Source organism: Caloenas nicobarica, chromosome 1 (assembly GCF_036013445.1).
Source record: "Caloenas nicobarica isolate bCalNic1 chromosome 1, bCalNic1.hap1, whole genome shotgun sequence".
NCBI lineage: Eukaryota > Metazoa > Chordata > Aves > Columbiformes > Columbidae > Caloenas > Caloenas nicobarica.
Genome location: NC_088245.1, coordinates 44286085 through 44309038, shown reverse-complemented (window position 1 = coordinate 44309038; position 22954 = coordinate 44286085). Strand labels below are relative to the sequence as shown.

Here is a 22954-nt window from a genome sequence, read left to right as displayed (position 1 = left end):
TTACACCAAAAAGCAGAATGAAGTACATCTGTAATTTAAGGCTAAGTAAGAACATTGTGACCTGATGACAAAGTCAGTAAGAGGAAGCCCAGTCGGCATGCCCCAGTTTGGTAATCCCAAAGGCGAGAGAATTGCATGACCCCATCCTTAAACCGGGTTGGATTTTAATTATTTGTGGCTCTGTACTTTATAGTACACTAGTCTGTGCTTTAAGGTAGTAGAAGTTGCAAGCAAGTAGATCTTGGACTACAGGTAATCCTAGATCTAGCTAAAGTTTCTGGCTACATAAAAGGAGCAATTAAGACTCTTTATGGAGACAACTGAAGCAACTGCCCAAGGCAGTTAGCTGTAGAGTTGAGCTAGAATTAAACCATACATCCTCAGATGTTTCCATATAACTAATGTAAAGATAGGGAACATGAGGACTGTTACGCAAACTGTGTGTACTGGAATCAGAAGACAGTTAGAATATCAGCAGGCAGTGAGAAAACCATGTATGAAACTTGTCCTGAAGAGCTAGCTGGACAAACCTGTAGATGAAAAGGAATTGCTTGAAAGAAAAACTCCGAAACTACGTGAAAAGAAATTACCAGCACTTGCCTGTTTCTACTGTGATCTGGAAAACAAAAGAGGGATGTGCTTGCACTTTTGTAACTAATTGTCTTGCATCAGGCCTGATCTGTGTAGTAAATTTCTCCCACCAAGACAGTCAAGGCTTCAAATACTAAATAATTGCTGTGTGACAATAAACCAGATTATTTCGATAATTTAAAAAATATTATAACTTTTTTTCTCTCCCAGGTATCTCGGATGAATTCATAACTCCCATGTTTAATTTTTATAAAAGCATTGGAGAGCTGAAGATGACACAGGAAGAATATGCACTGCTCACAGCCATAGTTATCCTGTCTCCAGGTAACTGCTAATCCAGAATTAAATATTAGTGGGTTTGGAAAGAAAGCATGAGGAGCGTGACCTGAGACTTGCAAAAACTTACATTCTACATAGAGTGAGTGAGCATACACGCTTATTCAGGATATTCAGCTGTTAAACCAGAAAACAAGCACACAAATCCAAACTCTAAATGTCCTGCTCCACCATTTGGTTGTGCATACAAGGAAAAAAGTGCTTAAATACCCCGTTTTTTAAAAAATTACTGGTATCTCTTCACTGCTTAACGTAACAGGCTTCTTCCTTCAGAAAATCCCAGATGTGCTTACATGCATATCACCACAGACCATCGTGGAATGTCACATTTTTTAGAGGGAAATTGGGAAACCCTATAACTTAGAATAGAGAATGGCAATGAGGGTCTTCAGCCTTTATGAACAAACACCAGCTGGCAAGAGCAGAAGGACAGTAGCAAGTTTCTCGCTCGACTATGAGGGCAAGTGTTGGAAACTGACCTTTCAGAAGAATTTGCTAATTACTTCTTTTCTTTTAAAACCATAACCAGATCGACAATACATAAAGGACAGAGAGTCTGTGGAGAGGCTTCAAGAACCCCTGCTGGATATTCTACAAAAATTTTGCAAACTTCACCATCCAGATAACCCTCAACACTTTGCTTGTCTTCTGGGCCGTCTTACAGAATTACGGACATTTAACCATCATCACGCAGAGATGCTGATGTCATGGAGAGTGAATGATCACAAATTCACACCTCTTCTCTGTGAGATCTGGGATGTGCAGTGATGGATACTTTTTACTTTATTTCAGGAAAAATGTCTTTTTAAAGGACCGCATAGCATTTATTTTCATAGAAAAATACCCCACAGTATATTAAATGTTCTTTACTGCATTTTTATAGAAACATGCCATGGATTCATAAAAGTAATTTTATTCACTATATACACAATATTGTATAGCTAGCAGATTTTCACATGTGAGTATAATTGTCTCTGTATTTATATTTGCTGATCAGAAAGAGTCCACCAGCTCCTCAGAGGAACCCTGTTAATTCCTGCTGCAATTAAGCTGATTGCAGTTACAGTTTCTCTTGACAAATGGGGAAATGCAGGTTTCCATTCATATTTTTTTCATTGCAGTGTTTTCGTGCTTGGCCTCTGTTAAATAATGTATTCCAGATATTTATGGTAATAAAGCAGCTGAAATGATCAGTGCTATAGTCATTTGCTGTTCAGCTGTGAAATGTGTTCACGTAAGACATACAAGCTCTTATCTCTTTAGAAGATGAAGAATGATGTAATGGAGAGATGCCACACACACACAAAACTTTTCATTATATAAACATGTAACTTCATTTGCATTATTATTTCAAAGTAAAAATTATACAGTATCTACGCTTTGTGGAAGTGCATCACAGGTTGTTTTACTTTAAAACTTTTGATAGCTGGGACTTAGCAGCTCTGAAAAATACCATCAGCAACAAACATCCCAGCAACAGGTGTGTTCGAACGCTGTGGCGAGGTGGCGCGGGCGCCCTGATGCTACCGGGGGCTGCAGGCAGGGTGGGTGGTTTCCTTGTGCCCGGGTCTGCTCCGAGCAACGTGAAGCCGGACACCCGGGACACCGATGTGCTGACCGTGCTGTCCTGCAAACCGCAGCCCAGCACTGCTGGCAGCGAGGAAGATGCTGGGTGCAGAAAGGGCTCTTTGCCAGGCTGCAAATGTCTCAAAGAGAATGGGACCAGACCCTTTTCAGTGGTACCCAACAACAGGATGAGGGGCAATGGGCACAGATTGAAGCATAGGAGGTTCCATCTGAATATGAGGAGAAACTTCTTTACTCTGAGGGTGCCAGAGCCCTGGAACAGGCTGCCCAGAGAGGCTGTGGAGTCTCCTCTGGAGGCATTCAAAACCCACCTGGACACATTCTTGTGCTATCTGGTCTAGGTGAACCCACTTTAGCAGGTGGGTTGGACTAGATCAGGACTATTTTAGGACTGTATATAGGAGTAGTTACATTTATACCGTCCTAAAGTTACATTCGGCCCTTTGGAAGCAACCGCGAGGCTGATGTGGCCCCCGGCGAAAATGAGTTTGACACCCCTGGACGAGATGATCTCCAGAGGGCCCTTCCAACCCCAGCCATTCTGTGATTCTGTGAAAAAGGCCCCTGCGGGTGCAAGCGCCTCCTCGGGCCGGCACCTCCCCGCCCGCCGTGCAGCCGGGCCCCGGCTCCCACCGCCGGGGGCCAAACCCGCCACCGCTGGCCCGGGAAGCAGAACCGCGGAGCTGGGGGCGCTGAGGCCGCCGCTCTCATGACAGCCCAAGCGGCCCGTGGGCGGGAGCACCACCTGCCGCAGCGCCCGAGCGAGCAGCGGGTCCGACACCCAGCCCTGACCCGGCCTGCGGGGAGGCCTGGCGGGGGCCCAGCTGCCAGCGCCCTGCACCGCCCCCAAGGCCGCGTCCCCGGGGACTGCCGGAACCCCCGGGGCTGCCCCCTGGTAAACCGGGCGCAGCGGGGCGCCGGGCGGGGCGGCAGCGGGTGGCTGGAGCCGCCCCAGGGCTGAGCGCGGGGCCGCGGGCTCGGCCCAGGTGCTGCGGACACGGCCCCGCCCCGCGGGCGCTGATTGGCCCTTTCGAACGGAGCGGCCGGCGCGGGGCGGGCGCGGCGCGGCGGCGGCAGCTGCCGGTGAGTGGCGCGGCGGGGGGTTGCGGAGCGGCGGCAACGGGAGGGGTGGGGAGGGTGGCGGCGCGGCGGCAACGGGAGGGGTGGGGAGGGTGGCGGCGCGGCGGCGCGCAGCTCCCTCCGCACCGGGGCGTGGCCGGCGGGTGGCGGTACCCCGGACCCGGCCCGCGGGTAAGGTGCGGAGGGTCTTAGCGGTGGCGGGTCCGGTCCCGGTGCCGCGTGGGTACCGGGGTGCTGCTGCGGGGTCCCGCTTGCGGCGGTGCGTGCGGCGCGCAGCTCCGGAGCGGTGACACTCCGTCGGTTACGCCTGTCTGCAGGGGCAGCGCTGAAAGCGTGCTGAGCATCGCAGGTCCCGGGGAGACCCGTGCGGCGGGGACGGACCCCGGTACTGGGCTAAGGCTGTCACCGGGGTGGGCTCGGTCGCCCTTCCAGGAGCAGCAGCTCCCGTCCGGCCGAGTTCGCTTGTCTGGCATAGTTGAAGTGCCGCGAAACTTACCCTGGAGAAGGGAGAGGGGAGGGGTTTTGCGTAACACCCTTCAAACCCGTCTCTCCTGTGCCTCACGTAGCGTTTGAGGATGCAGTGCTGTTTTTGTAGGAAATTTGCCCTGGTGCTCTTGGCTAAAATATTCATTCATATTGCTTAGTAAGGTGAAAAATGTCTGGCTCCTCTCTTTGCCCAAAAGCTGACTGTATTCCAGGGATGCTGTGTGTCACCTTTGGCATAGTTATCAGATCAAGACATGGGCAGAAGTACATATATACCTTTAGGACCTATAAGGTGCAGCTGGCCTATGTGTTTGTAATTCTAAATGTACTGGGTGAATCTTTCATAGTAAGACAGGATTTTATATTTAGGTCATAATAAATGCCTCCTGACTATGGCCATCCTGCAGCCTGCTGTATGGACATCAAATGATGCTCCCCTCAGTGTTAGTTTGCTGGAAGAACTGTGGGGTGGAAATGGGAGGGAGAAGAGTTTGTGAAGTTGAGTGAGTGGCAGGGGTATCCAGCCTCTCCCCAGACTGGATGCTCTTGTGGTGAAGGAGCCATCTGCACGTCTCCTGCGGAGATGCCAGCTGTTGAGATGAAGTGCTCCTCCCTGATTTCAGGTGGGTTTTTCTGCCCTGACAGGTGAATCCAGGGGCTTCACTGCCCTTTGGAAGGGGAGAGCAGGCTCACTGCCATGTGCTATGTGTGCTGTTACCAAAAGGTGCAGAAAGGTGGTCCCCAAGGAGGGCAGTCAGCGTGCCTTAATGTGAGGAGTTGTTTGCCACCTTAAAGCCCTTCATCTTGGACTGACTAGTCTGGTTCTTTCTCTTTGGTGCCTCTGAGGCTTCCCCAGGGAAGCAGAGCTCCTGCTGACTCAGTAATTCAACAAAAGGGAACAGTAATTGCTGTGGTGATGGAAAGAGTAGCACTCCATGGATGTCTATTGTTGTACCTGTCTCTTTTCTTCTGCATGTTAGGATATGTGTACCAAAAAAAATGTTGGTTAAGTTTCAACAGATACTGACTTGACAGCTTCTTTCATTTCAGAGTGTTTTAAACTGTGGGTTTCAGTAGGTACTGTCAAGACTAATCTACGGTTTCCAGCTGCTCTGGGTTAGTCTGTTGTGACTGCCTTTGGCTGTTGATGGAATGGAAGATGATGTGTTATATATCTTAAATATAGGGTGAGGATGTAAAAGTGTTTTTACCCAAGGGTTTTTTAATGAGTCTGTGAACATAAGGCTTTTTAATGAGTCTGTGAATCCCTTTAGGTTCCACTTAAGCTAGGTCAGTGGCTGCCTCATCTATGTTTTAGGTATCTGTGGAGTTGCGGATTTATTTTTCTTGTTGTTTCTTTGTAAACTGTGGAGTCAAGTAAAATGGGACTTAGACTAGATCCATCTTGTGCTAGAGAATGGCTTGTAATTAGTGTAGTATGTCTTGCTGGTTAGGCCCCAGTGAATGATCTATAAAACCTGATACAACTGATACTAAGCAGGCTATCTTGTGTAGCATCTAAGAGCCTGTATTTAGCACCCTGAAGTATTTGCGTAAAGTGCTGAAGTATTTGCTGACTTTGCTGTTTCTCAGATTGCCTGGGGGCAAAGTGGCAGGCATCCCTCTGAAGAGTAGACTATGGTCTTGCGAGACTGTCCTGTGCGGGTCCTGTCTGGGGTGTGTCTGCAACCACTTTCCTGACAAATGCCTGTCCCTATGCCACATGTCAGTAGACAGGTACGTTTTTCTCATCTCTCTTTCCCAATGTTGATCCTTTATTGGAGGTTTAGCAGTCAGTCAGCCAGCGGAAGGCAGCTCCTGCCTTCCCAAATATATCATTTGGAGTTGACCAGTCATCTCACAATAAATCAGTGTCACTGTATTGATCCAGCTGTAATGTGCTACTGGGCGGTGTTTGTCCTCTCCTCTCATCCCACGGAGCCTGTTGGCAGCAGAAGCGCCATCAGGAATGAGGTGTTTTCTGAGGCTGGTGCTGGCGGTGAGGGACCTCTGCGTTTGCTGAGCTTGGAGCTGGGCTGGTTGCCCCGCTGGCTGGGAAGCTCTTTCAAGTTTCTGGCGCTTCCACTGTTTTAAGGAGTGAAGCAGGTAGAGGGTCCTTCCAGCGACCTTGGGGGTATCAGCTGGTCTGGAGATGGGAATGGCATGGCCTGAAGCTATCTATGCGTGGGACATGATACAGTGCATTTTCATTCCGGGGTCTTTTCTTTCACAAATGCGATCCCTGAACACCAAATGCCTGTTGAATGAAGGTTAAGTTGATAAAACTGGCATGCGTAGAAACTGATATGGTTCTAGCTGGAGCTGCCTGCATTCAATATCAAATACTTGCTTCATTCATTATGTACACCTTTTTGATCCAGGGAACCCAACTGGTTTTAGGAGCCAGATTTGGTTATGACTCTACTTGGTACTGCAATATTTGCCTCACCACAGCACCTTCTGCACCTTTGCAGGCTGACTGCTTGAAGGTGGCAGACTTCTGGGTCTTCTCATCACATGCCTCTCCGTGCAAGTGGTAAGACTACATTAATCTATATTCTCTGCAACCTCAGAGCTAGACTGTTTGGGATCTGAAAATGGATAATTGTTACTATATTAATTTTTCAGCTCAAAATTCACGCAGGGTAGCCTGTATCATCAGAGGGATTTTTAAGTGTTATTCAGATGCCCGGATAATAAGTGAAGCCTTTTGACTTTCGAGCGCGCTCTTTGACATATGGGCTTACAAAATAACTTGTTTTAAAAGAGCAGGCCCTTGAAGTTCAAGTGCAAGAGTTTTCTTCAATCTCCTATTTTTTTTTCCTTTTTCTTTAGACTAGTTTTTGTTAGGCATGCCACAAAACTGCAGATGCTGAGCATTCTTGTGATAGTCGCTGTGTGAATATTTTGCTTTGTTCATGCTTTGAGTGCTCCTTGTGAATTAGGCTGCCTTTTGTTTTCCCTTGGCAGTTAGCACGCTGGAGTTCTTGTTAGCCTATATGGAGCTCCTTACTTTAATGAGACCAACTTCTCTACTGGCTGTTCTGCTGTTGTTTTATTTATTTTTTTCAATCAACGAAGCCTCTCACTGTGACTCTCTTGGGACAATAGCTTTCTTATGCTAAAGAAAAATGTATTCCCCTGGACAAAGCTGTGGGAAGCATAACATGCTCATTAGTAATGCTTGGTATATACACTGCCCTTCCCTTGTTCATTCATAAAAGGAAAAATGACATCAAGGAGAGGATGTCTCTCCTGTTTTTGTGGGGGTTTTGGTGTTGTTTTTTTTTTTTTTTTCCCCTAGAGATAAAAGGAGGGGGAAAGATATCAGCTGAAGTATCTCTGATAAAGTTTGAGAAGTGCTGGCGGTCCTGATGCAAGGAAGTGGCTTCAGTTTGAAAACAAACTGGTCGCTTGTTCGCTGCTTGTAGAGGTAAGTTGTTTGACATGCCTGACGTGTGGTCCTATGTAGCGTGTGAGGTTCAAGGCAGTGGGAGGGAAAAATGAGGAGGAAACAGCACTGTTCTGCTTTCTGGGTAGGAGGAAGGGGGAGAATTTTAATGAGAATTGCATCTTCTATGATGGGGTATTCAGCCTTTTGCCACAGGAAGGTGAGGTTGTGCACCAGATGGAGGAGGAGAGAAGAATACTGTCTATGTATAAAGCTTAAACATCCGGGACAGGAGAGGGGAGTTACTCATTTTTAAAGGAAAACAGATGAGTTAATATTGTCTGACTGTGTCTGCAACCTGGTTTCCAGCCTAACCAGTAAGATGAAGTTTTATTGCAGCTATTAAGTAATAGGGCAAGAAAGTTGCTTTTAACTGGTACCAAGACACAAATAGGTACATTTTGAAGTTGCTGCTTCACTCACGGGCAGAAAACTGAAGTTGAATACTGGATCAAAACTTTAGCTGCTGAGATACTTCCCTCTTTCCCGCCCCCCCCATTCCTGATTAGACTCGCTTGTATTTTGCCAAAACAGCACTGACTGGTGGGTTTTTCTTGGGATTTTCATGAAACCAGGAGGGAATGTATTAAACAATTCTCTTATCTTTCTCCAGGGGGAGAAACTAATGTAAATGCAGATGACCATGCAGAATGCAGTTCAGGTAAATGCCTTTTGTAATGTTTGAATTCTGTATAATACCTTTTTTAATTCAAAGTTCTACCCTGAAGCAGATGAAATGCTAGAATCCCCAGAGTTTTCTCTATTTTTTAAATAAATAGTAATTTTCTCGTTTTACAAATGGAGCAATATGACAAGATAGATAACCCAGTGTTCTATCAGATGGGTGATCCTTTCTCTTCCTAAGCGCTGTTACCTACCCGAGAAGGTTTTGAAGCCAAAGGCTGAAATTGTTTAAAAACTTGCTTAGTGATTAATAAGTGTTTTTAAAACCCCTATATTCTAGTTAATCACTTAAATATAAAGAAATATATTTTATACACACACTGAACTGAAGTTAAGAATACCAGAAGAACTCTTTGTCTTTGGGAATTCTGTACATGAAATTTCAGTGTGGTCCTTTTCTTGAAATGTAAAGGTACCTCTCAGCTTGAGAATATGCAATCCTTTAGAGAAATCCTAAGGATTCATGTTAAATAAGTGTATTACGTTCTTGCATGGGAATATGTTTCCTCTTTTAACATCAGCATTTTAATAATTTAAACACATAATGCCTCTGAAATGTTTGATCGGAGAAATCGGAAGTCTGTAGTAAATTACATGATCAACTGCAGATTTTAATAATTAAAATATGCTGAGGAAAAAAATGCCACCAATTTAATGCATGTTTTCTTTATTTAGTATTCAGGAAAGTATGTAATTTTAAATTCAAGATAATGAATGTAGTAGTATTTTTGATACAGGAGTTACTAATGAGAGCTACACCCTTTGTGATTACTGTCGTGTTGGTTTGGTGCATCTGTCTGAAGGGGAATGAACGATTATTCTTTCAATAATAGATCTTTAGCATAATTCAGAACTGCAATTTTTCATCATCTGATTGCAAATATGAGAGCCCACCATCTTCAGCTTACTAAAATCTACTGCAGGTGTGGTTTGGAGATGACCTTCCTTTGAGTCCCCGAAGTCCTCTGACCCCCAGACATGGGCCAGGTTTGGCAGATGTATGCCTGTATGACCAATGGATATCTGTGCGGCACGAAGCAACTTTGGTGCCTATGCAAGAGGACCTGTCGATCTGGCTGTCTGGCTTGCTGGGTGAGGCTATAAATAAATCACTGCCTAATAAATTTCAAAGCACTTTCCAGTATTCCAGTCAATGCTGACACTTAATATGTATAGTACTAATAAGATCTAGTGTATTTGAGCCTGAATGACTAGGAGAATTGTGTTAAAATCATCCTACCTTTTAGAGGTAGGATGGTTAATTGTTCTAATTTATATTTGTGAATCTTGTTAGTCTAATTAAAATCTAATTAACTGGATATTTTATTTTAGTTTACTTACATATTTCTACTGCTTTTCAGTCTTTAACACTGGAATGCTATTTGAATTGCCTCCAAGTTCATATGAAACTTCTTTACCTTCTGTGGAGTAACTCTAATATTGACCTTGTTTTCTTTTAGGAATGGAAGTCAAAGCAGAACAACTGCTAGAAGAACTTGATAATGGGGTACTACTCTGCCAATTGGTTGGTGTTCTTCAAAACACAATTAAAAAGTGTTGTAGCTCGAGTAATTTAAGGGTGAGTCATTGTGATTCTTAAAACATATAAAAACTCTTTAATTGTCAGTAGTGGTAAAAGGAAAGCAGGCGAGTGAGGCTTCCGTAAGTAGTGTTCTGGGTGCTCCGTAGCCAAAGACTCATTAACAACAGTGTGGCTTTATAGATGGATAAACTGGCCTTGTGCAGCAAATTACTTATTTGCTTTGTTAATCAAATCCTAAGGTTCTTACTAGTTTTTTAGTTTGATTTCATTAGAGGTCTTGCCAGAGGAAGAGCTAGTCCAAGTCTGGAGTTTGTTCCGCTGACATCAGTGTGGGTTGGTAACAAGGTAGTCATTGGCACTTGGTGGCACATTTTATGCCAGAAACCGGTGGCTAAACTCTAGTACACTGGTCAGCCACAAAAATACCCAAACTGAGATGTACCTGGAGATGGGCTTCAGTGTTTTTGTTAGGAACCAAAGCTGAGTTGAAAGGTGAATCTCAAGCAACTTCCAGTCTGTGTTCATACAATGAAGAATAATGATCTGTCACTTTGGAGTATAAAACCATGTAACACTGGTGCAGGTAGCATATGTTCAATGTACAGGTACCCCGTATAGCTACAGCAATGCTTGGATTTGTCGAACAGTAGGTCACCAGCTAATGTGCCCTGATTGGCAGTGTTTGCCTTGGAGGCAGGAGGAACTCTTTCACCATATCCAGACCATTTTTTTAATGTGTTCACTTTTTACTGTTTTATCTAGTAAAACAATAGTTTTAAATAATGGATATTTACCAGTAAGTAATAAAATTACTAATATTAGAATTTTTATTAATTGAGGGGGACAAGACAGCAGTCTTAGGATGCCTAACGGTATTTATACAAAACCCATGTGAATGCTGCAAATCCTGAGGGGTTTTTTTAGGGAGGACAAGATGCACAACTTGTGTATCTTTGAACTGCTTTTTTAGTTTTGAAGATACCAATTTAAAAACAAGTACTGAATTGCTTTGAAGGAAAAAGCCCCTTGCTCCCTTCTGATTACCTCCACTTTCTAGAACAGGCTCTAAAATGTTGAGGTCTGGCACCTAAGTATGTTCTCTAGCCGTGCTCATTCTGCTGCTGTGAACAGAGCTTGGGAAAGGGGAATAATTATTCACACCTGCTACACCACCGGTATGATTCTACCTGAGCATGTGGGGAAATGGGAAAGCAACTGCATGGGCAGCTTTGGGAAAGGCTGCAGAGCAAAGGATCGTTCATTCAGTGACTGTTCACAATGATAAAGAGGAATGCCTTCTACATTAGCGTAGCTTTTTTAATAGAATACATGGTGGGTTGAACACAAAGTAGTTATTCTGAATTTAGGGTTTATTTTCCTTTGCAAATATGCTTTGAAATCTGTTGGCGATGTTGATGTGCACAATGTACTTTTTGTTTTCTTCCCTTGCCAGAATTTTCCTATGAGAAAAGTTCCATGTAAGAAGGATGCTCCATCAGGATCTTTTTTTGCCAGAGATAATACAGCCAACTTTCTTAACTGGTGTAGGGCCATTGGAGTTGATGAGACTTATCTCTTTGAATCTGAAGGTTTAGGTAAATCTACCTTTTTGTAAGATTTGCTTTGATCTGTGTGTGGATAAATGCCTGGTCAGGGAAATCTCTTGTGTATAGTCTTTTGAAGCCTTTGTCACGACTGTGCCTGTCTTGTGCAAGCTATTAATGTGTTTATTTTAAGGCAGTGTTCAAGTAAAAACCTTGAGAAAATCAGTTCTGTGACTGCTCTAACTTGCATGATGCTTTTCCAAACTACTAATAGTCACCGTGTGGGATGAAGGGGACAGTAACAGCTTTGCAGCAAGCTTGCATGTTTTCGTTCAGTAAAAATGCCCACCGAGAAACTGAGGAGAAAAGTCTGGTTTCGCTTTCCCTGTGTGGGAAGACCACAGGGCCATGGAGTCAACTCACAATAAGATCATTTATTTGGTATTAAACGCATTCTTGTTGCAGAAAGCCCTCAGAATAATGCATTCCTGACTGCTTAATTTGGTAACTCCATCAGGGCGTTGTGCCTGAAGTGACAACAGTCTGTTGGTAATTAACATTTACTTCAGGACCTGCTTGACATGTCTCTAAACCATTTGTATTTTCCTATTTAATAAGATAGTTATGAAAATAAGTATTGCCAACTGTGTGTATGCCTGCCCCAGTGCACAGCCTGTCCCTTATGACAAACAGCTTCTAGACTGATACTTCCAGATGGAATACAGTTTTTTTGACTCTTAATTAAGAGGAACTGTGCTTTCATCGCATCGTAAAGAATGAAATGCTCTTTTACCAGCTATTATGTCAGTTAAAATTAATCAATACAAACCTTTCCGTGGCAAGCCAAATACTGTTTGTTTACTTGTTGGTTTGTTTTTCAAAAAGGCAAAATATCTGCCTGTCAAGGTGAATAGCAAAAAATTGCAAAGTAGCTTTGTTTCCAGTAATCAAATGAATTTGTTACAATATTTACTAGATTTTCTTGAAGTCTTTGTGCCATTTAATGCTATCTAAATGGAAGGCACTGTTTTCATTAACTGCTTTTCTTCTAAGCTCTCCTCCCTGCTAGTTGGACTGCCCATGCCTTCTCTACTGGATAAGTCATTTTAAATAGCTGAGAAAATATCTTCATTTGCATCTGTCTCATTCTGATTTAACTAGGGAGTGCATCTTTTTTCAGTGCCGTGAAATACAGATGAGTAGGAGAAATGAGCTGTAAGAAAATCAGCTTTAATATTTTTTTCAGTACAACTTGTATGAACTGCATTGCTTAAACATCTTAGTTCCTGTAAGTGGATGGGTAACTAGAACCTGTTTAGCCTCCCTGAGATAAGCAGACAGGATTTCCTAATGCTGTGGCTTTCACTCATAGCCAAGAAGTGTTTTGAAGTCTGATTATAACTCTTGACACGAGCCTGCTTTGTGGCATAAATATCTTCTGTTAGCCTTTTTGGCAGTTGAAATGAGGAGACTTGCAGCCTCCTCGATGAAACATTCTTTCCACTGATGTTCTCCATCAAACTTTCAAGCCATTCTTTATGAATGAAATCGGGGAAAGACAATTTGGCAATTGTCCTTTTCCCATCAGATACATATAGCGACACTTCCTGCAAAGTGTGGATGGCTGTGAAGGAAATAAATCGAGTGGTCCTGAGACAGCAGAAAGCAAGAGTAGCCATCATGGGGTGCCCTCTGACATCAAGCCAAATGTCTCGATCTCTGCTAGGGATTTTTCTCTTCTGGATTCAGGCAAATTATGCCTCTCCTATTACAGCTGACAAAAACACTTACGGGGTGGGGGGGCGGGAAAGAAGACAAAATGACCTCTAGTACCTTCTAGATTATAGCTGTGCCAACTTTATTTTCTAGATTTACCCGTCATAATCAGACCTTTTAAAAAGTAGTCCTACAAACTGGAGTAGATGATGTAAAAAAGAACATCTCACTTCATACTTGGTTCATACTTTAGGAAACACTTCAATCTTAGGTAAAGCAAAGTGATTTTACATATCAAATTGAACATCAGAAAGATGTTAGATTTCATCTGTAAATATAGAGCTGGCTCATTAGACTTCTCTTCAGAGTGAATTCCAGTTTCCAGTAAATATTTTTACTGCGCAGTGTGAAAAAGTCTGACTTGTTTATATAAATGTTACACCATGTGAAAATTATATCTATGGCTTTTTGCTTTTCTTATACTTGGTGGTGGGGGAAAGAATGGTGCTGTGTGGGTGGAGGAGAGTTGAGTGACCTTTCTCTTGGCCTTTGGTTTCTGAGTTATTAGGCAGTATATCTAGCTGGCTAAGAAAGCACAGGGATGGCTTGTTTTCTAGAGCGTTCGTACAACTGTTCTTAGAACGTGTTGAAAGCATCTTGATTTTGAGGCTTAAATTGGGGCAAGGGAGGAAGTAGTTACTTGTGTGTGAAGTTTTTAAACTATTTTCCTTCGCTGTTCGTGACCCTGGTTTCTTTTTCCTTTTTCTTGCACACCTGAAGATGGAAGTTGCAAGAAACCAAAACAGACATTGCTTTCCTTTTGCCTCTATTCTTCAGTGCAGCAGTAAAAATAATTGAATGTTTTCATGTCAAAGTTGTTAGGAAAACCCAGAAGAGATGCCATGGTCACCTACACACCATTTGGCTATCAATCCACTCTTTCATCTCATTCTTCAGCTCTCCTGATTATGATTTAGTGTGTCTACGCAGTTGAGTGCAGGCAGCTGTCAGGGCTACTCTGAACTGAGCGGTGCAAAACTCGGTGCCTCTTGCGTATCCAAAATAGTGTTGCATCTTTTCTGTGATCACAGATAGCATCTGATGTTTGCATCTGAATGTGCTTTTTACAGTTGGGTTTTGACCCTCTTTCTCAGATAGAGCCTCGCAAATATACCGAATTCTGAAGAAAACCTTTGGGTGGATGGGGCAGGAGGTGGGGGCTGATAGGGAGGGGTGAAACGAGGGTATAGTGTGGGGCAGGGGAGCTGCCGCTGGCGAAGTGGTATCTGCTAGTGCAACTGGGTGAACAGGCCATGTGGTTGGACCCGCCTGGCACCCAGAACTTTTAAAGTGATAAGAAAAATGATCTGTTGCTTACTGAAATAGTAACAATCACCCAATGATAGGATGAGGGGCAATGGGCACAGGCTGAAGCACAGAAGGTTCCATCTGAATATGAAGAGAAACTTCTTTACTTTAAGTGTGCCAGAGCACTGGAACAGGCTGCCCAGAGAGGTTGTGGAGTCTCCTTCTCTGGAGACATTCAAAACCTGCCTGGACACCTTCCTGTGCAATCTACTCTCAGTGAACCTGCTTTAGCAGGTGGGTTGGACTAGATGATCTCCAGAGGTCCCTTCCAACCCCAACCCTTCTGTGATTCTGTGGGTTATTCTTTCACAGCCAAGGGTTTAAACCACTTAGGCTGACTGGCTGCAGAGCCACCCGCTTATCAGCTGGATCCCTTGCAGTGTCTTCTCCTATGGTTGTTCACCTATAGAGTGTGTGTCCCTATCTGTGTCTGTATGCACAAACATGAACAGATGGAGTATATTTTCCTATTTGCAGTTGCTGAATGCTTTTCGTCTTTAAGACTGCTATAATATATTTGGCGATAGGGAAAGGAAAGCTCTCGGATCTCTTTCTTTCCAGTTCACATCAAGAAAGAACAGCATAAAATCAAATAAAGTGTATTTCTCTTAGCAAGTGGAGGACAGTTTGATTTCAGGAGTGCCAGGGTGGCTTAGAACACTTTATGGAGTAGAAAATTAGAGTTGGAAAGTATATAGTGCTTTATCCATGATAATGTAGTTTGCCTCTGGGTAGAATGATGACGAAGTTATAGTCATCCGTTCCTTATCTTCCCTACTCTGTACCTAATGGCAAGGCCTCCCCACAGTAAAAATGAACTGTAAGTCCCTTTTATTCTCTTCCCTTTTAGTTTTGCACAAGGATCCAAGACAAGTGTATCTTTGTTTGTTGGAAATTGGACGCATCGTATCCAGGTATGTGATCCATGCACGCTCTTAACAAGAAATTGAAGAACATATTCTATTAAGTAAAAGCTAAGACAAAGTTAAGATAATCTGTGATCATAAAGTGCAATGCAGTAAATGTTAATTCCGTGCAGAAAGTAATGAGTATCTTTTCTAGGACGAACGTACAGTATGAGTTGTTCTTCAAATATTTATCCAACTCTTTTCATGGAGTAGTGCTAATCCATATTTTTTTTATCGCTGTGTATTTAAATACTTCATTCAGCATATAGGTATCTTGGAAGAACTCACTGAACATTAAATACAGTTTTAAGGTCTTTATTTTTAAGCTTTTTGGAAGGTGTCTCTTTATCATTCTCTAAGTTTAGATTTCTAATTTATTTCTGGTGCAGAGCGGGAAGCTTTAAGATAGTTTATCTAAATTGGGTGTGACCTAAATTGTGTAGCTTTGACAGTATTTTTACTGCCTTCTCTGGTAGCTCCAAGACCGCATTTGGAAGAATGTCTACTAGAAATTCAAGTTGCTCCTTCTCTTTGCATTATCAAGGCAGTTATTCCTCTGACTGATGTAGCGCTGTTCTCTGTCAGTCAAGCTACTCAGAATTTTGCAGGTTTGTTATCAGTTTCTTTTTGTTTTCTTTAGCAATTAAACTCTTTACTTTTGTGTTTATGTTTAGGTATGGAGTTGAACCTCCTGTACTGGTAAAACTAGAGGAAGAAATTGAGCTAGAAGAAACACTGCTGATGACCTCTGGACCACCATCACCTGTTAGCACAGCAAAGTCATGTTGTCAACATGGGGAGCTACATGAGGCAGTAAGTACTAATTTATTGTGATATAGGCTTTGAATCAAACTCTAAGTTTAGTACTTGTATGATCTGGCTCAGTAAGCATAGGCTGTTTTTATTCTTATATTTGTGAGCCTCCTTAAATAGAAAACAGGGTATGCACCTGTTTTGAACAACTTTTTTTCTTTTTTTATAATGTAAGCAAAATGCCATCCTATGTGTTTTGGAGTTAATGCCTCAGTGCATATAATTTGCATTGATTTCCACACCTCTCCACCCCCTTTCATCGCTTCTTTGAGTATAAGAAATCCTCTCATTCAATTTTTCTGGTGTGTCAATATTCTATGACTATAACATATGCTTCTCTTCAATTTGGTGTTTTCATAAAACTTCATCAAATGTTAAAGTAGACTTTGAAACTCTTTTGAAAAAGACTTGAAATAAAACCTCTGTGGCTGTACCAATTGGAAATGATTATGTATGCAGAAAAGGAAATAGTTTGTACATCTTCTGAATTGGTCCAAAAGGAATGATGAACAACTTTCCTATTTTGTTTAAAAACACATATTGAGGCTTTAAAATTTATTTATTTTAAAGATCCTCTGTGTTGTAATGTAAAACTTCTGCTTCACAAGGTCATGGTTAGAATTTATGCTACTATGCACAGTGTTATGGGCAAATCTTAAAAACAGAAGTAGAAATAACTTAAAGTTGAAGGAATCATGAAAACTGGATTGAAACAACTTGAAATATTTGTACATACAGTTTGTTCTTTCTTTTAATCTTTTATTCTAGGTTTTGAAGCTCTACATAGCTGAGATTTTCTTGCGAGGCAATAGAATTCTAGTGTTTTCTTAGATTATGGGATAAAGATATCAGTATCTTTTATTGTATTAAATATCTCAAACTGCTAAACACGTGCTTCTGTCAAAATGCTGACAAATAATTTCAATGTTAATAACTAGGTTAAACACATAGCAGAAGATCCTCCCTGCAGTTGTTCCCATCGATTTTCAATTGAATACTTATCGGAGGGACGTTATAGACTGGGAGATAAAATACTCTTCATACGAGTAAGTAGTTTCTCAGAATTCCAATTTATATTCATAATGGGGAGAGAAATGCTTTTAAGTGGACTAGCTCGTTTTAACAGTATTGTTTTAGAATTACGGAATGATTTAGTTTGGGACACCAGCTCATCCAATCACCTATTCAAAGTTTAGATCTTACAACCATTGATTTTACAACCACACTAAACTAAGTTAGTTGATGCTTTTCTGTGGTGTTTCTAAAATTTCAGTAACAACTTGCAATATAAATAAGAATAATGCTGTGGAACATCCTGAGAACGTTACTTGTTCAACATCTGGGCACTTGGGGTTTATAATTTGCAGGATAGTTGAGTACTCTATTCAGCAGGCATACGAGTTTGTGTTATGAGGACATCCATAATGTAAACTAAATCTGTATCCAAAACTGTATACAAAATAAAGACAATGACAGAATGGTGAAAATGTCTTCTGTATATATACTTTCATTATTTCCCAACATATAATGACTGCTTCTGCAGGAGATACTATCTAATCAAGAATTAGGAAGCATAAACCTTATTTATCACATAATTTCCCTTTCTAAAAAAAATGTTTCTCTGTAAGAAAGCAGTTAGTCAGTTTCAATAGGTGTTAGTATAACATGAAGACATGATGCTGAATAAAACAAGATAGAAATTTATGTTGTTCTTCTGCTCCCACCCCTCCTCTTCCTCCATTCTCAGATGCTACATGGCAAGCACGTGATGGTACGTGTTGGTGGAGGCTGGGACACTCTTCAAGGTTTTCTGCTTAAATACGATCCATGCCGAGTGCTTCAGTTTGCAACTCTGGAACAAAAAATCCTGGCATTTCAAAAAGGGGTCACCAGTGACAGCGTTCCCAACTCAGCAGCTAGAATTCAGGAGCCACCTGTTATGAATCCAATGTCAGCTGTCAATATGTTTCAAAAGCAGCCATCAAAACCCTCTACTCCCATTTCAGCTCTCGGGGCTAGTGCCAAGAAGGCTTTACCTAAACATCCTCAATCCCCTGCCCTGGCATCACCAAGAGTGCCCCCATCCTCTGCAGCCAAGTCATTAACAGTCAGGTCCAAGTTACATGGGTCTTCAGCAACAGGCATGCAGCCTCGTTTCAAACAATTAGCTGGCACCTCAAAGAAACTGGAGTCTCCTGCACACAACTCATCAGCTTCTGCTCCTTCGCAGCCTGTAAGCAAAAGTTCATCTGCAGGAACGAGAATGGCTCTTGTTCACTCCGAAACATTGCGCAAACGTATTCGCTCCCCCGATGCTCCCAAGGGGAAATTTGCCCTGCCTGAGGGCTCCCCGGCACCAGCGCTGCATCCTGCCCTCTCGTCCTCCAAAAACCAGCCGTCTCCCTTGCCTGGGACAGCCAAAACAATGGCTTCAAAACAGAAGCATGTCCCTGCTAAATGCAAACCAGTATCTGTCACTAAAACCAAAGTGAATTCAGTTGCTCCGAAGGCTGCTCAGTCGCCTGTTACAAATCTGCATGCCGTTGCCAAGTTTGCACGTTCTCAGCAGCTCCTTGCAAAACCTCCTTCTGAAAATGCTATTCAGACCTCAGGAACTGGGTCTCAGCATCCTCAGAAAGCTCAACAGACAGCTTCTGACCTGGGGAGGAACCTGAAAAGTGCTTCAGTCCTAAAACACTCAGCTTCTGCACCTTCCCTTGCAGTCAGCAAAGCATCAAAGTCACCACCCACACTGGTATCTACAAGCAAAAATGTATCAGCTGTCAATAAGCAGCCAAATGTCAGTAAAACCCCTCAGGTTGGACCCACTTCATCCAAACCTCCCGAACGCACCCCTTTATCAGTTGTACGGCTTCCTCAAACTTCAGCCAAAGCAGCACTGACCAGAAAGCCAGCGCAGCCTTCCACAAAAGCTCAGCCTTCCACCAAAAACTTGCAAGCAAAGGAAAGCTTGGCCCCAGCAGCCAAGAAGCCTCTCCCTAAGGGAAAATCAGCAACGGCATGCAACAAGGGAACACCTGGTGTATCAAAAGGTCCTCTTACGAAGAGTAGGCAAGATGATAACTATTTTGTTATGACAGGGAGTAAAAAACCCAGAAAGTAAGCTCATTCGTTACTTTCTGTGGAAGTCTAAATTTTGTTCAAATGGGCCTCGTGTATCTGCTGCACTGAGGACAAGGAAAAGAAGTTAAATAACACTACATTTACCACGAAATATTAGGTATAACCTACATTTTTCTGCATAACTTACACTAAGAACTGCATTTATTTTGTGGTTTAGAAACTTCTGTTTGCGTATATTTAGAAGTGGGCTTGCATGCTGTGTAGCACCATGGAACAGAGAATGTCCCTGCGTGCTGCTAGCCTGACGTGCTGCAGGGAAGGCGGGAGAGAGGAAAGGGGAGCTGGGGCTGCTGCTTTTGCTGCTGCTCGTTTTCAAAGGAGCGAAGCCTGCATGAGAAATGTCTACCTGGGGCAGAGCCTGGGCGATTCTGATGGTTCTGGTACATCTACATTGAGGCCTGTGACAAGCTGTGCACAAGCTGCAAAATTTCTAATACCTCAAACAAAACTATGTTTTTTAGTTCACCAGTGTCCCAGAACCCAAATTTGGGTCTCTTGCATGTATTAGGAGAAAGAGATCTCTAGTCATGTTTAGATTGGATAGCTGATGTTATCAGTGTTCACTGTGCCCCCCATATGCCTTAAAGTGGTGTCAGTTCACTTGGAAATGGAGCTGCCTTGGTTCATGTTAAGTTGGACATGGAAAATCATGGCCTTGATTGCTAGCTCTTGTTGTGCCTTAGCATCTCAAATTCATGACAGATCTCTTCAGAGAGCAATGCTACTTTTAAAACCCTGGGCAGATAACCTTGCTTAGTTCATGTTCAAATCTAATTATAAGTGAGCCCAATCTTCTTCAGAAAGCTCTTGCTGCATGAAGGCAAGCGCCTGAGTTGGTGGGGGGACACTTTCCCCTGGGATGGAGCCCCAAAGCGGCTCCTGCTCCAGCAGTACAGAATTGTAAGCGCCAGCAGAGCCTTACTGTTCTACAGGAGTGGCCTTACGTGTAAAACTGAATTGCTAAATACTTTTTAGTGCTACAGGTTAATTTTTGTGGGCAATCTTAATCTGCAGTGGCCTTTTTTGTTTTATTTATGGAAACGTTCTTACTGGCTCTCCTGTGTTACTTTCTGGAGGTAAGGAGTAGTTTCCTGAAGAGGTAATGAAGGACTACGTTTGCCTTTAAACATCTGAAAGTGCCAGAAAGCTATGCACTGTCTACGCTTTCAACTCCTGAAGGCTTTCAGTGGGTTATAAATCTGTGGTGCTCAACACCTTTTCCCTTAACAGAAGTGAGTTTCATGGTAGAAGAATGAACGCTACTTTGAGGTTCTTTGGGCCTTACTTGAGATATTTTGAGTATAATGAACAGTTATTCCTACAAACACCGAGGAGCTTTCAGGTTCTGTGAAGAGACACAGCTGACTTCCACAGACCATCACTTCTGCTGTGTGCTTTCAAGATATTTACTTATGGGCAGGAGAAGAGATGCATGGAAACTGCAGCTTGTGATGGTTTATATTTTTTTTTTCCTCTTAAACTAGAGTAAGCAACCATCATAAACTAATAATGAATTTTCTTGAGCAGTGGCAAAGTCGTTGAGCTGCCTTTCTGAGCACTTTGTTAGCTTTTTAATTTATTATTCTATTTATGCATATCTACTGTATAATACTGCTTACAACCTGCTGGGAGTAAGCAGTAAATAACAATATCCAAACTGTTGCAGGAAAAAAGGTCAATTTTAATAACATGGACACAAGCCCCACAAGCTCATGTACAAAGTTGTATGTTTGGGCAACGCCTTACTGCTTACTGGTTTTATGAATACACTGGTCAAAGCCACTCCTGCAAATGTTAAGAATAGTATTAATTGTAGTGGATTGCTTTCAGGTTTGATAAATTTGGAACTGTTCTGTATGCTGAAAGCATTTTCCAGTAGATTACTTGCTTTTGATTTTGGGCTTTCATATAGCGAGCTACGATGTGACATATCTCATGCGGATTATAGCTGAATTCTTGGGGTTTCTTGCTGTACTGGGTCTGAAAGAGATGGAGTTAACGTTCTTCACAGCATCCTGTGTGTTGCTGTGTTTCAGATTTGTGGCTAAATCGGTGATGATAGCACACCTGTGTTTCGGCTGTGGCTGAGCAGTGCTTGCACAGAGTCAAGGCTTTTAACTTTTTCCTGCTTTGCCCTCACAGCAAGTAGGCTAGGACTGGGCAAGAGTTTGGGAGGGACACCGCTGGGACAGCCAACCCCAACTGGCCAAAGGGCTATTCCAGATCAGATGACGTCGTGCTCTGCAATAAAAATGGGGTAGAGGAGGAAGGTGTGGGGCGGCTTTGGTTTCCAAGGTGGCTGTTGTTTGCAGACTGGCTGGGCATCGGTCTGCCTGTGGGAGGTAGTGAGTGATTGCCTTGGTATCACTCGGTGTTTTGTTTTTTCCCCTCTTCCTTTCACCTATTAAACTGCCTGTATCTCAACCTGTGAGTTTTTCTGCTTTTGCCCTTCTTCTTTCCCCTGTCCTGCTGGGGATGGAGGAGAGAGAGAGCGAGCAGCTGTGTGCGTGTTTGGCTGCTGACAAACCCACAACACTTTTTGAACCTTTTACAAGTTTTTTTAGTAGTAATTTAAACACCAAGACTCTTGCATCTTGGTATAATGGTATCTCAGCAGCTACCTTTTTGAACTGTAAGTTCAGAGAAAATGAGGTGGATGGCTTCATCTTTGTGATCCATTATTTCATGTAATAGACTGAATTTTATGGTTCAAAATGACATAAGAAGCGTAAGCTGGGAAACTGGCACTGGAAAAGGCAAAATAATTCCTTTTACAGTTGAAACCTTAATCAGGTAATCTAAAGATGGTTCACTTGTTACATGAGTAAGCTTCGTTTGGTTTTATTACAAAAAATAGTATATTTGAGCATGGTCCAACTTCTGTGAATATTGCTCCAACTTTATAGTCATATTCTAACTATGGATGTCATGTAACATGAGGTAAGCCAAGAATTAAAATGTAACAAAGAACCTCCTAATGGAAATGCATATTCTTTTTGCTATGTTTACATTGCCAAATAGCAAGTCTAATCTTCAGCTTACATTACTTTTTGTGAGGGAAAGATAACTTGGAGTAAGAATCTGACTGAATTCTCCCTGTGTTATTGATGTCCTTCTGTATCAGTACTTATTTTAAATAAACATTACTGCACCTGTTTTACATGCAAAGATTTTTTTTTTTTCTGCTGTCATCTTTTTGTGGGGAGGGAAGGAGAATGTTTTTCAGAATGCTTATGTTTTTGCTCTGCCACCAGATAAATAGTAGCTTCCATCTTAGGCTATTATAAAGACATAAATAGCTGCTTCTAATCATAGAATCACAGAATAGTTTGGGTTGGAAGGGAGCTTCAATGGTCATCTAGTCCAACCCCCTGCAATGAGCAGGGACATCTTCCACCAGATCAGGTTGTTCAGAGCCCCATCCAGCCTGGCCTGGGATGTCTCCAGGGATGGGGCATCTACCACCTCTCTGGGCAACTTGCGCTAGTGTTTTACCACCTTCATTGTGAAAAAACTTCTTCCCCATGTCTGGCCTGAATCTCCCCTCTTTTAGTTTAAAAACATTACCCCTTGTCCTGTCGTGATTATGTCCTACTAAAAAGTCTGTCTCCAGCTTTCTTATAGGCCCCTTTTAAGTACTGAAAGGCCGCAATAAGGTCTCCCTGGAGCTTTCACCAGGCTGAACAACCCCAGCTCTCTCAGC

The 22954-nt window shown here is 42.6% G+C and overlaps 2 protein-coding genes across 4 annotated transcripts in view; both read left to right on the top strand.

Annotated features, from left to right (window-relative positions):
* NR1H4 (nuclear receptor subfamily 1 group H member 4) overlaps positions 1 to 1695 on the top strand; it is a 35253-nt gene extending 33558 nt beyond the window's left edge. For all 3 annotated transcript variants that reach the window (XM_065654144.1, XM_065654136.1, XM_065654150.1), the window contains 2 exons: positions 802 to 915; positions 1457 to 1695. In XM_065654144.1, coding sequence (XP_065510216.1) covers positions 802 to 915; positions 1457 to 1695 — 353 coding nt within the window. The remainder of the gene's footprint in view (positions 1 to 801; positions 916 to 1456) is intronic.
* A 6447-nt stretch (positions 1696 to 8142) lies between these two features.
* Positions 8143 to 19273, top strand: GAS2L3 (growth arrest specific 2 like 3). The gene is made up of 8 exons (XM_065654255.1): positions 8143 to 8192; positions 9139 to 9307; positions 9676 to 9794; positions 11212 to 11353; positions 15237 to 15300; positions 15969 to 16107; positions 17046 to 17153; positions 17855 to 19273. The coding sequence occupies exons 1-8, from the start codon at positions 8163 to 8165 to the stop codon at positions 19229 to 19231; spliced, it is 2148 nt and encodes a 715-aa protein (XP_065510327.1). The 5' UTR covers positions 8143 to 8162; the 3' UTR covers positions 19232 to 19273.
* Positions 19274 to 22954: the final 3681 nt, after the last annotated feature.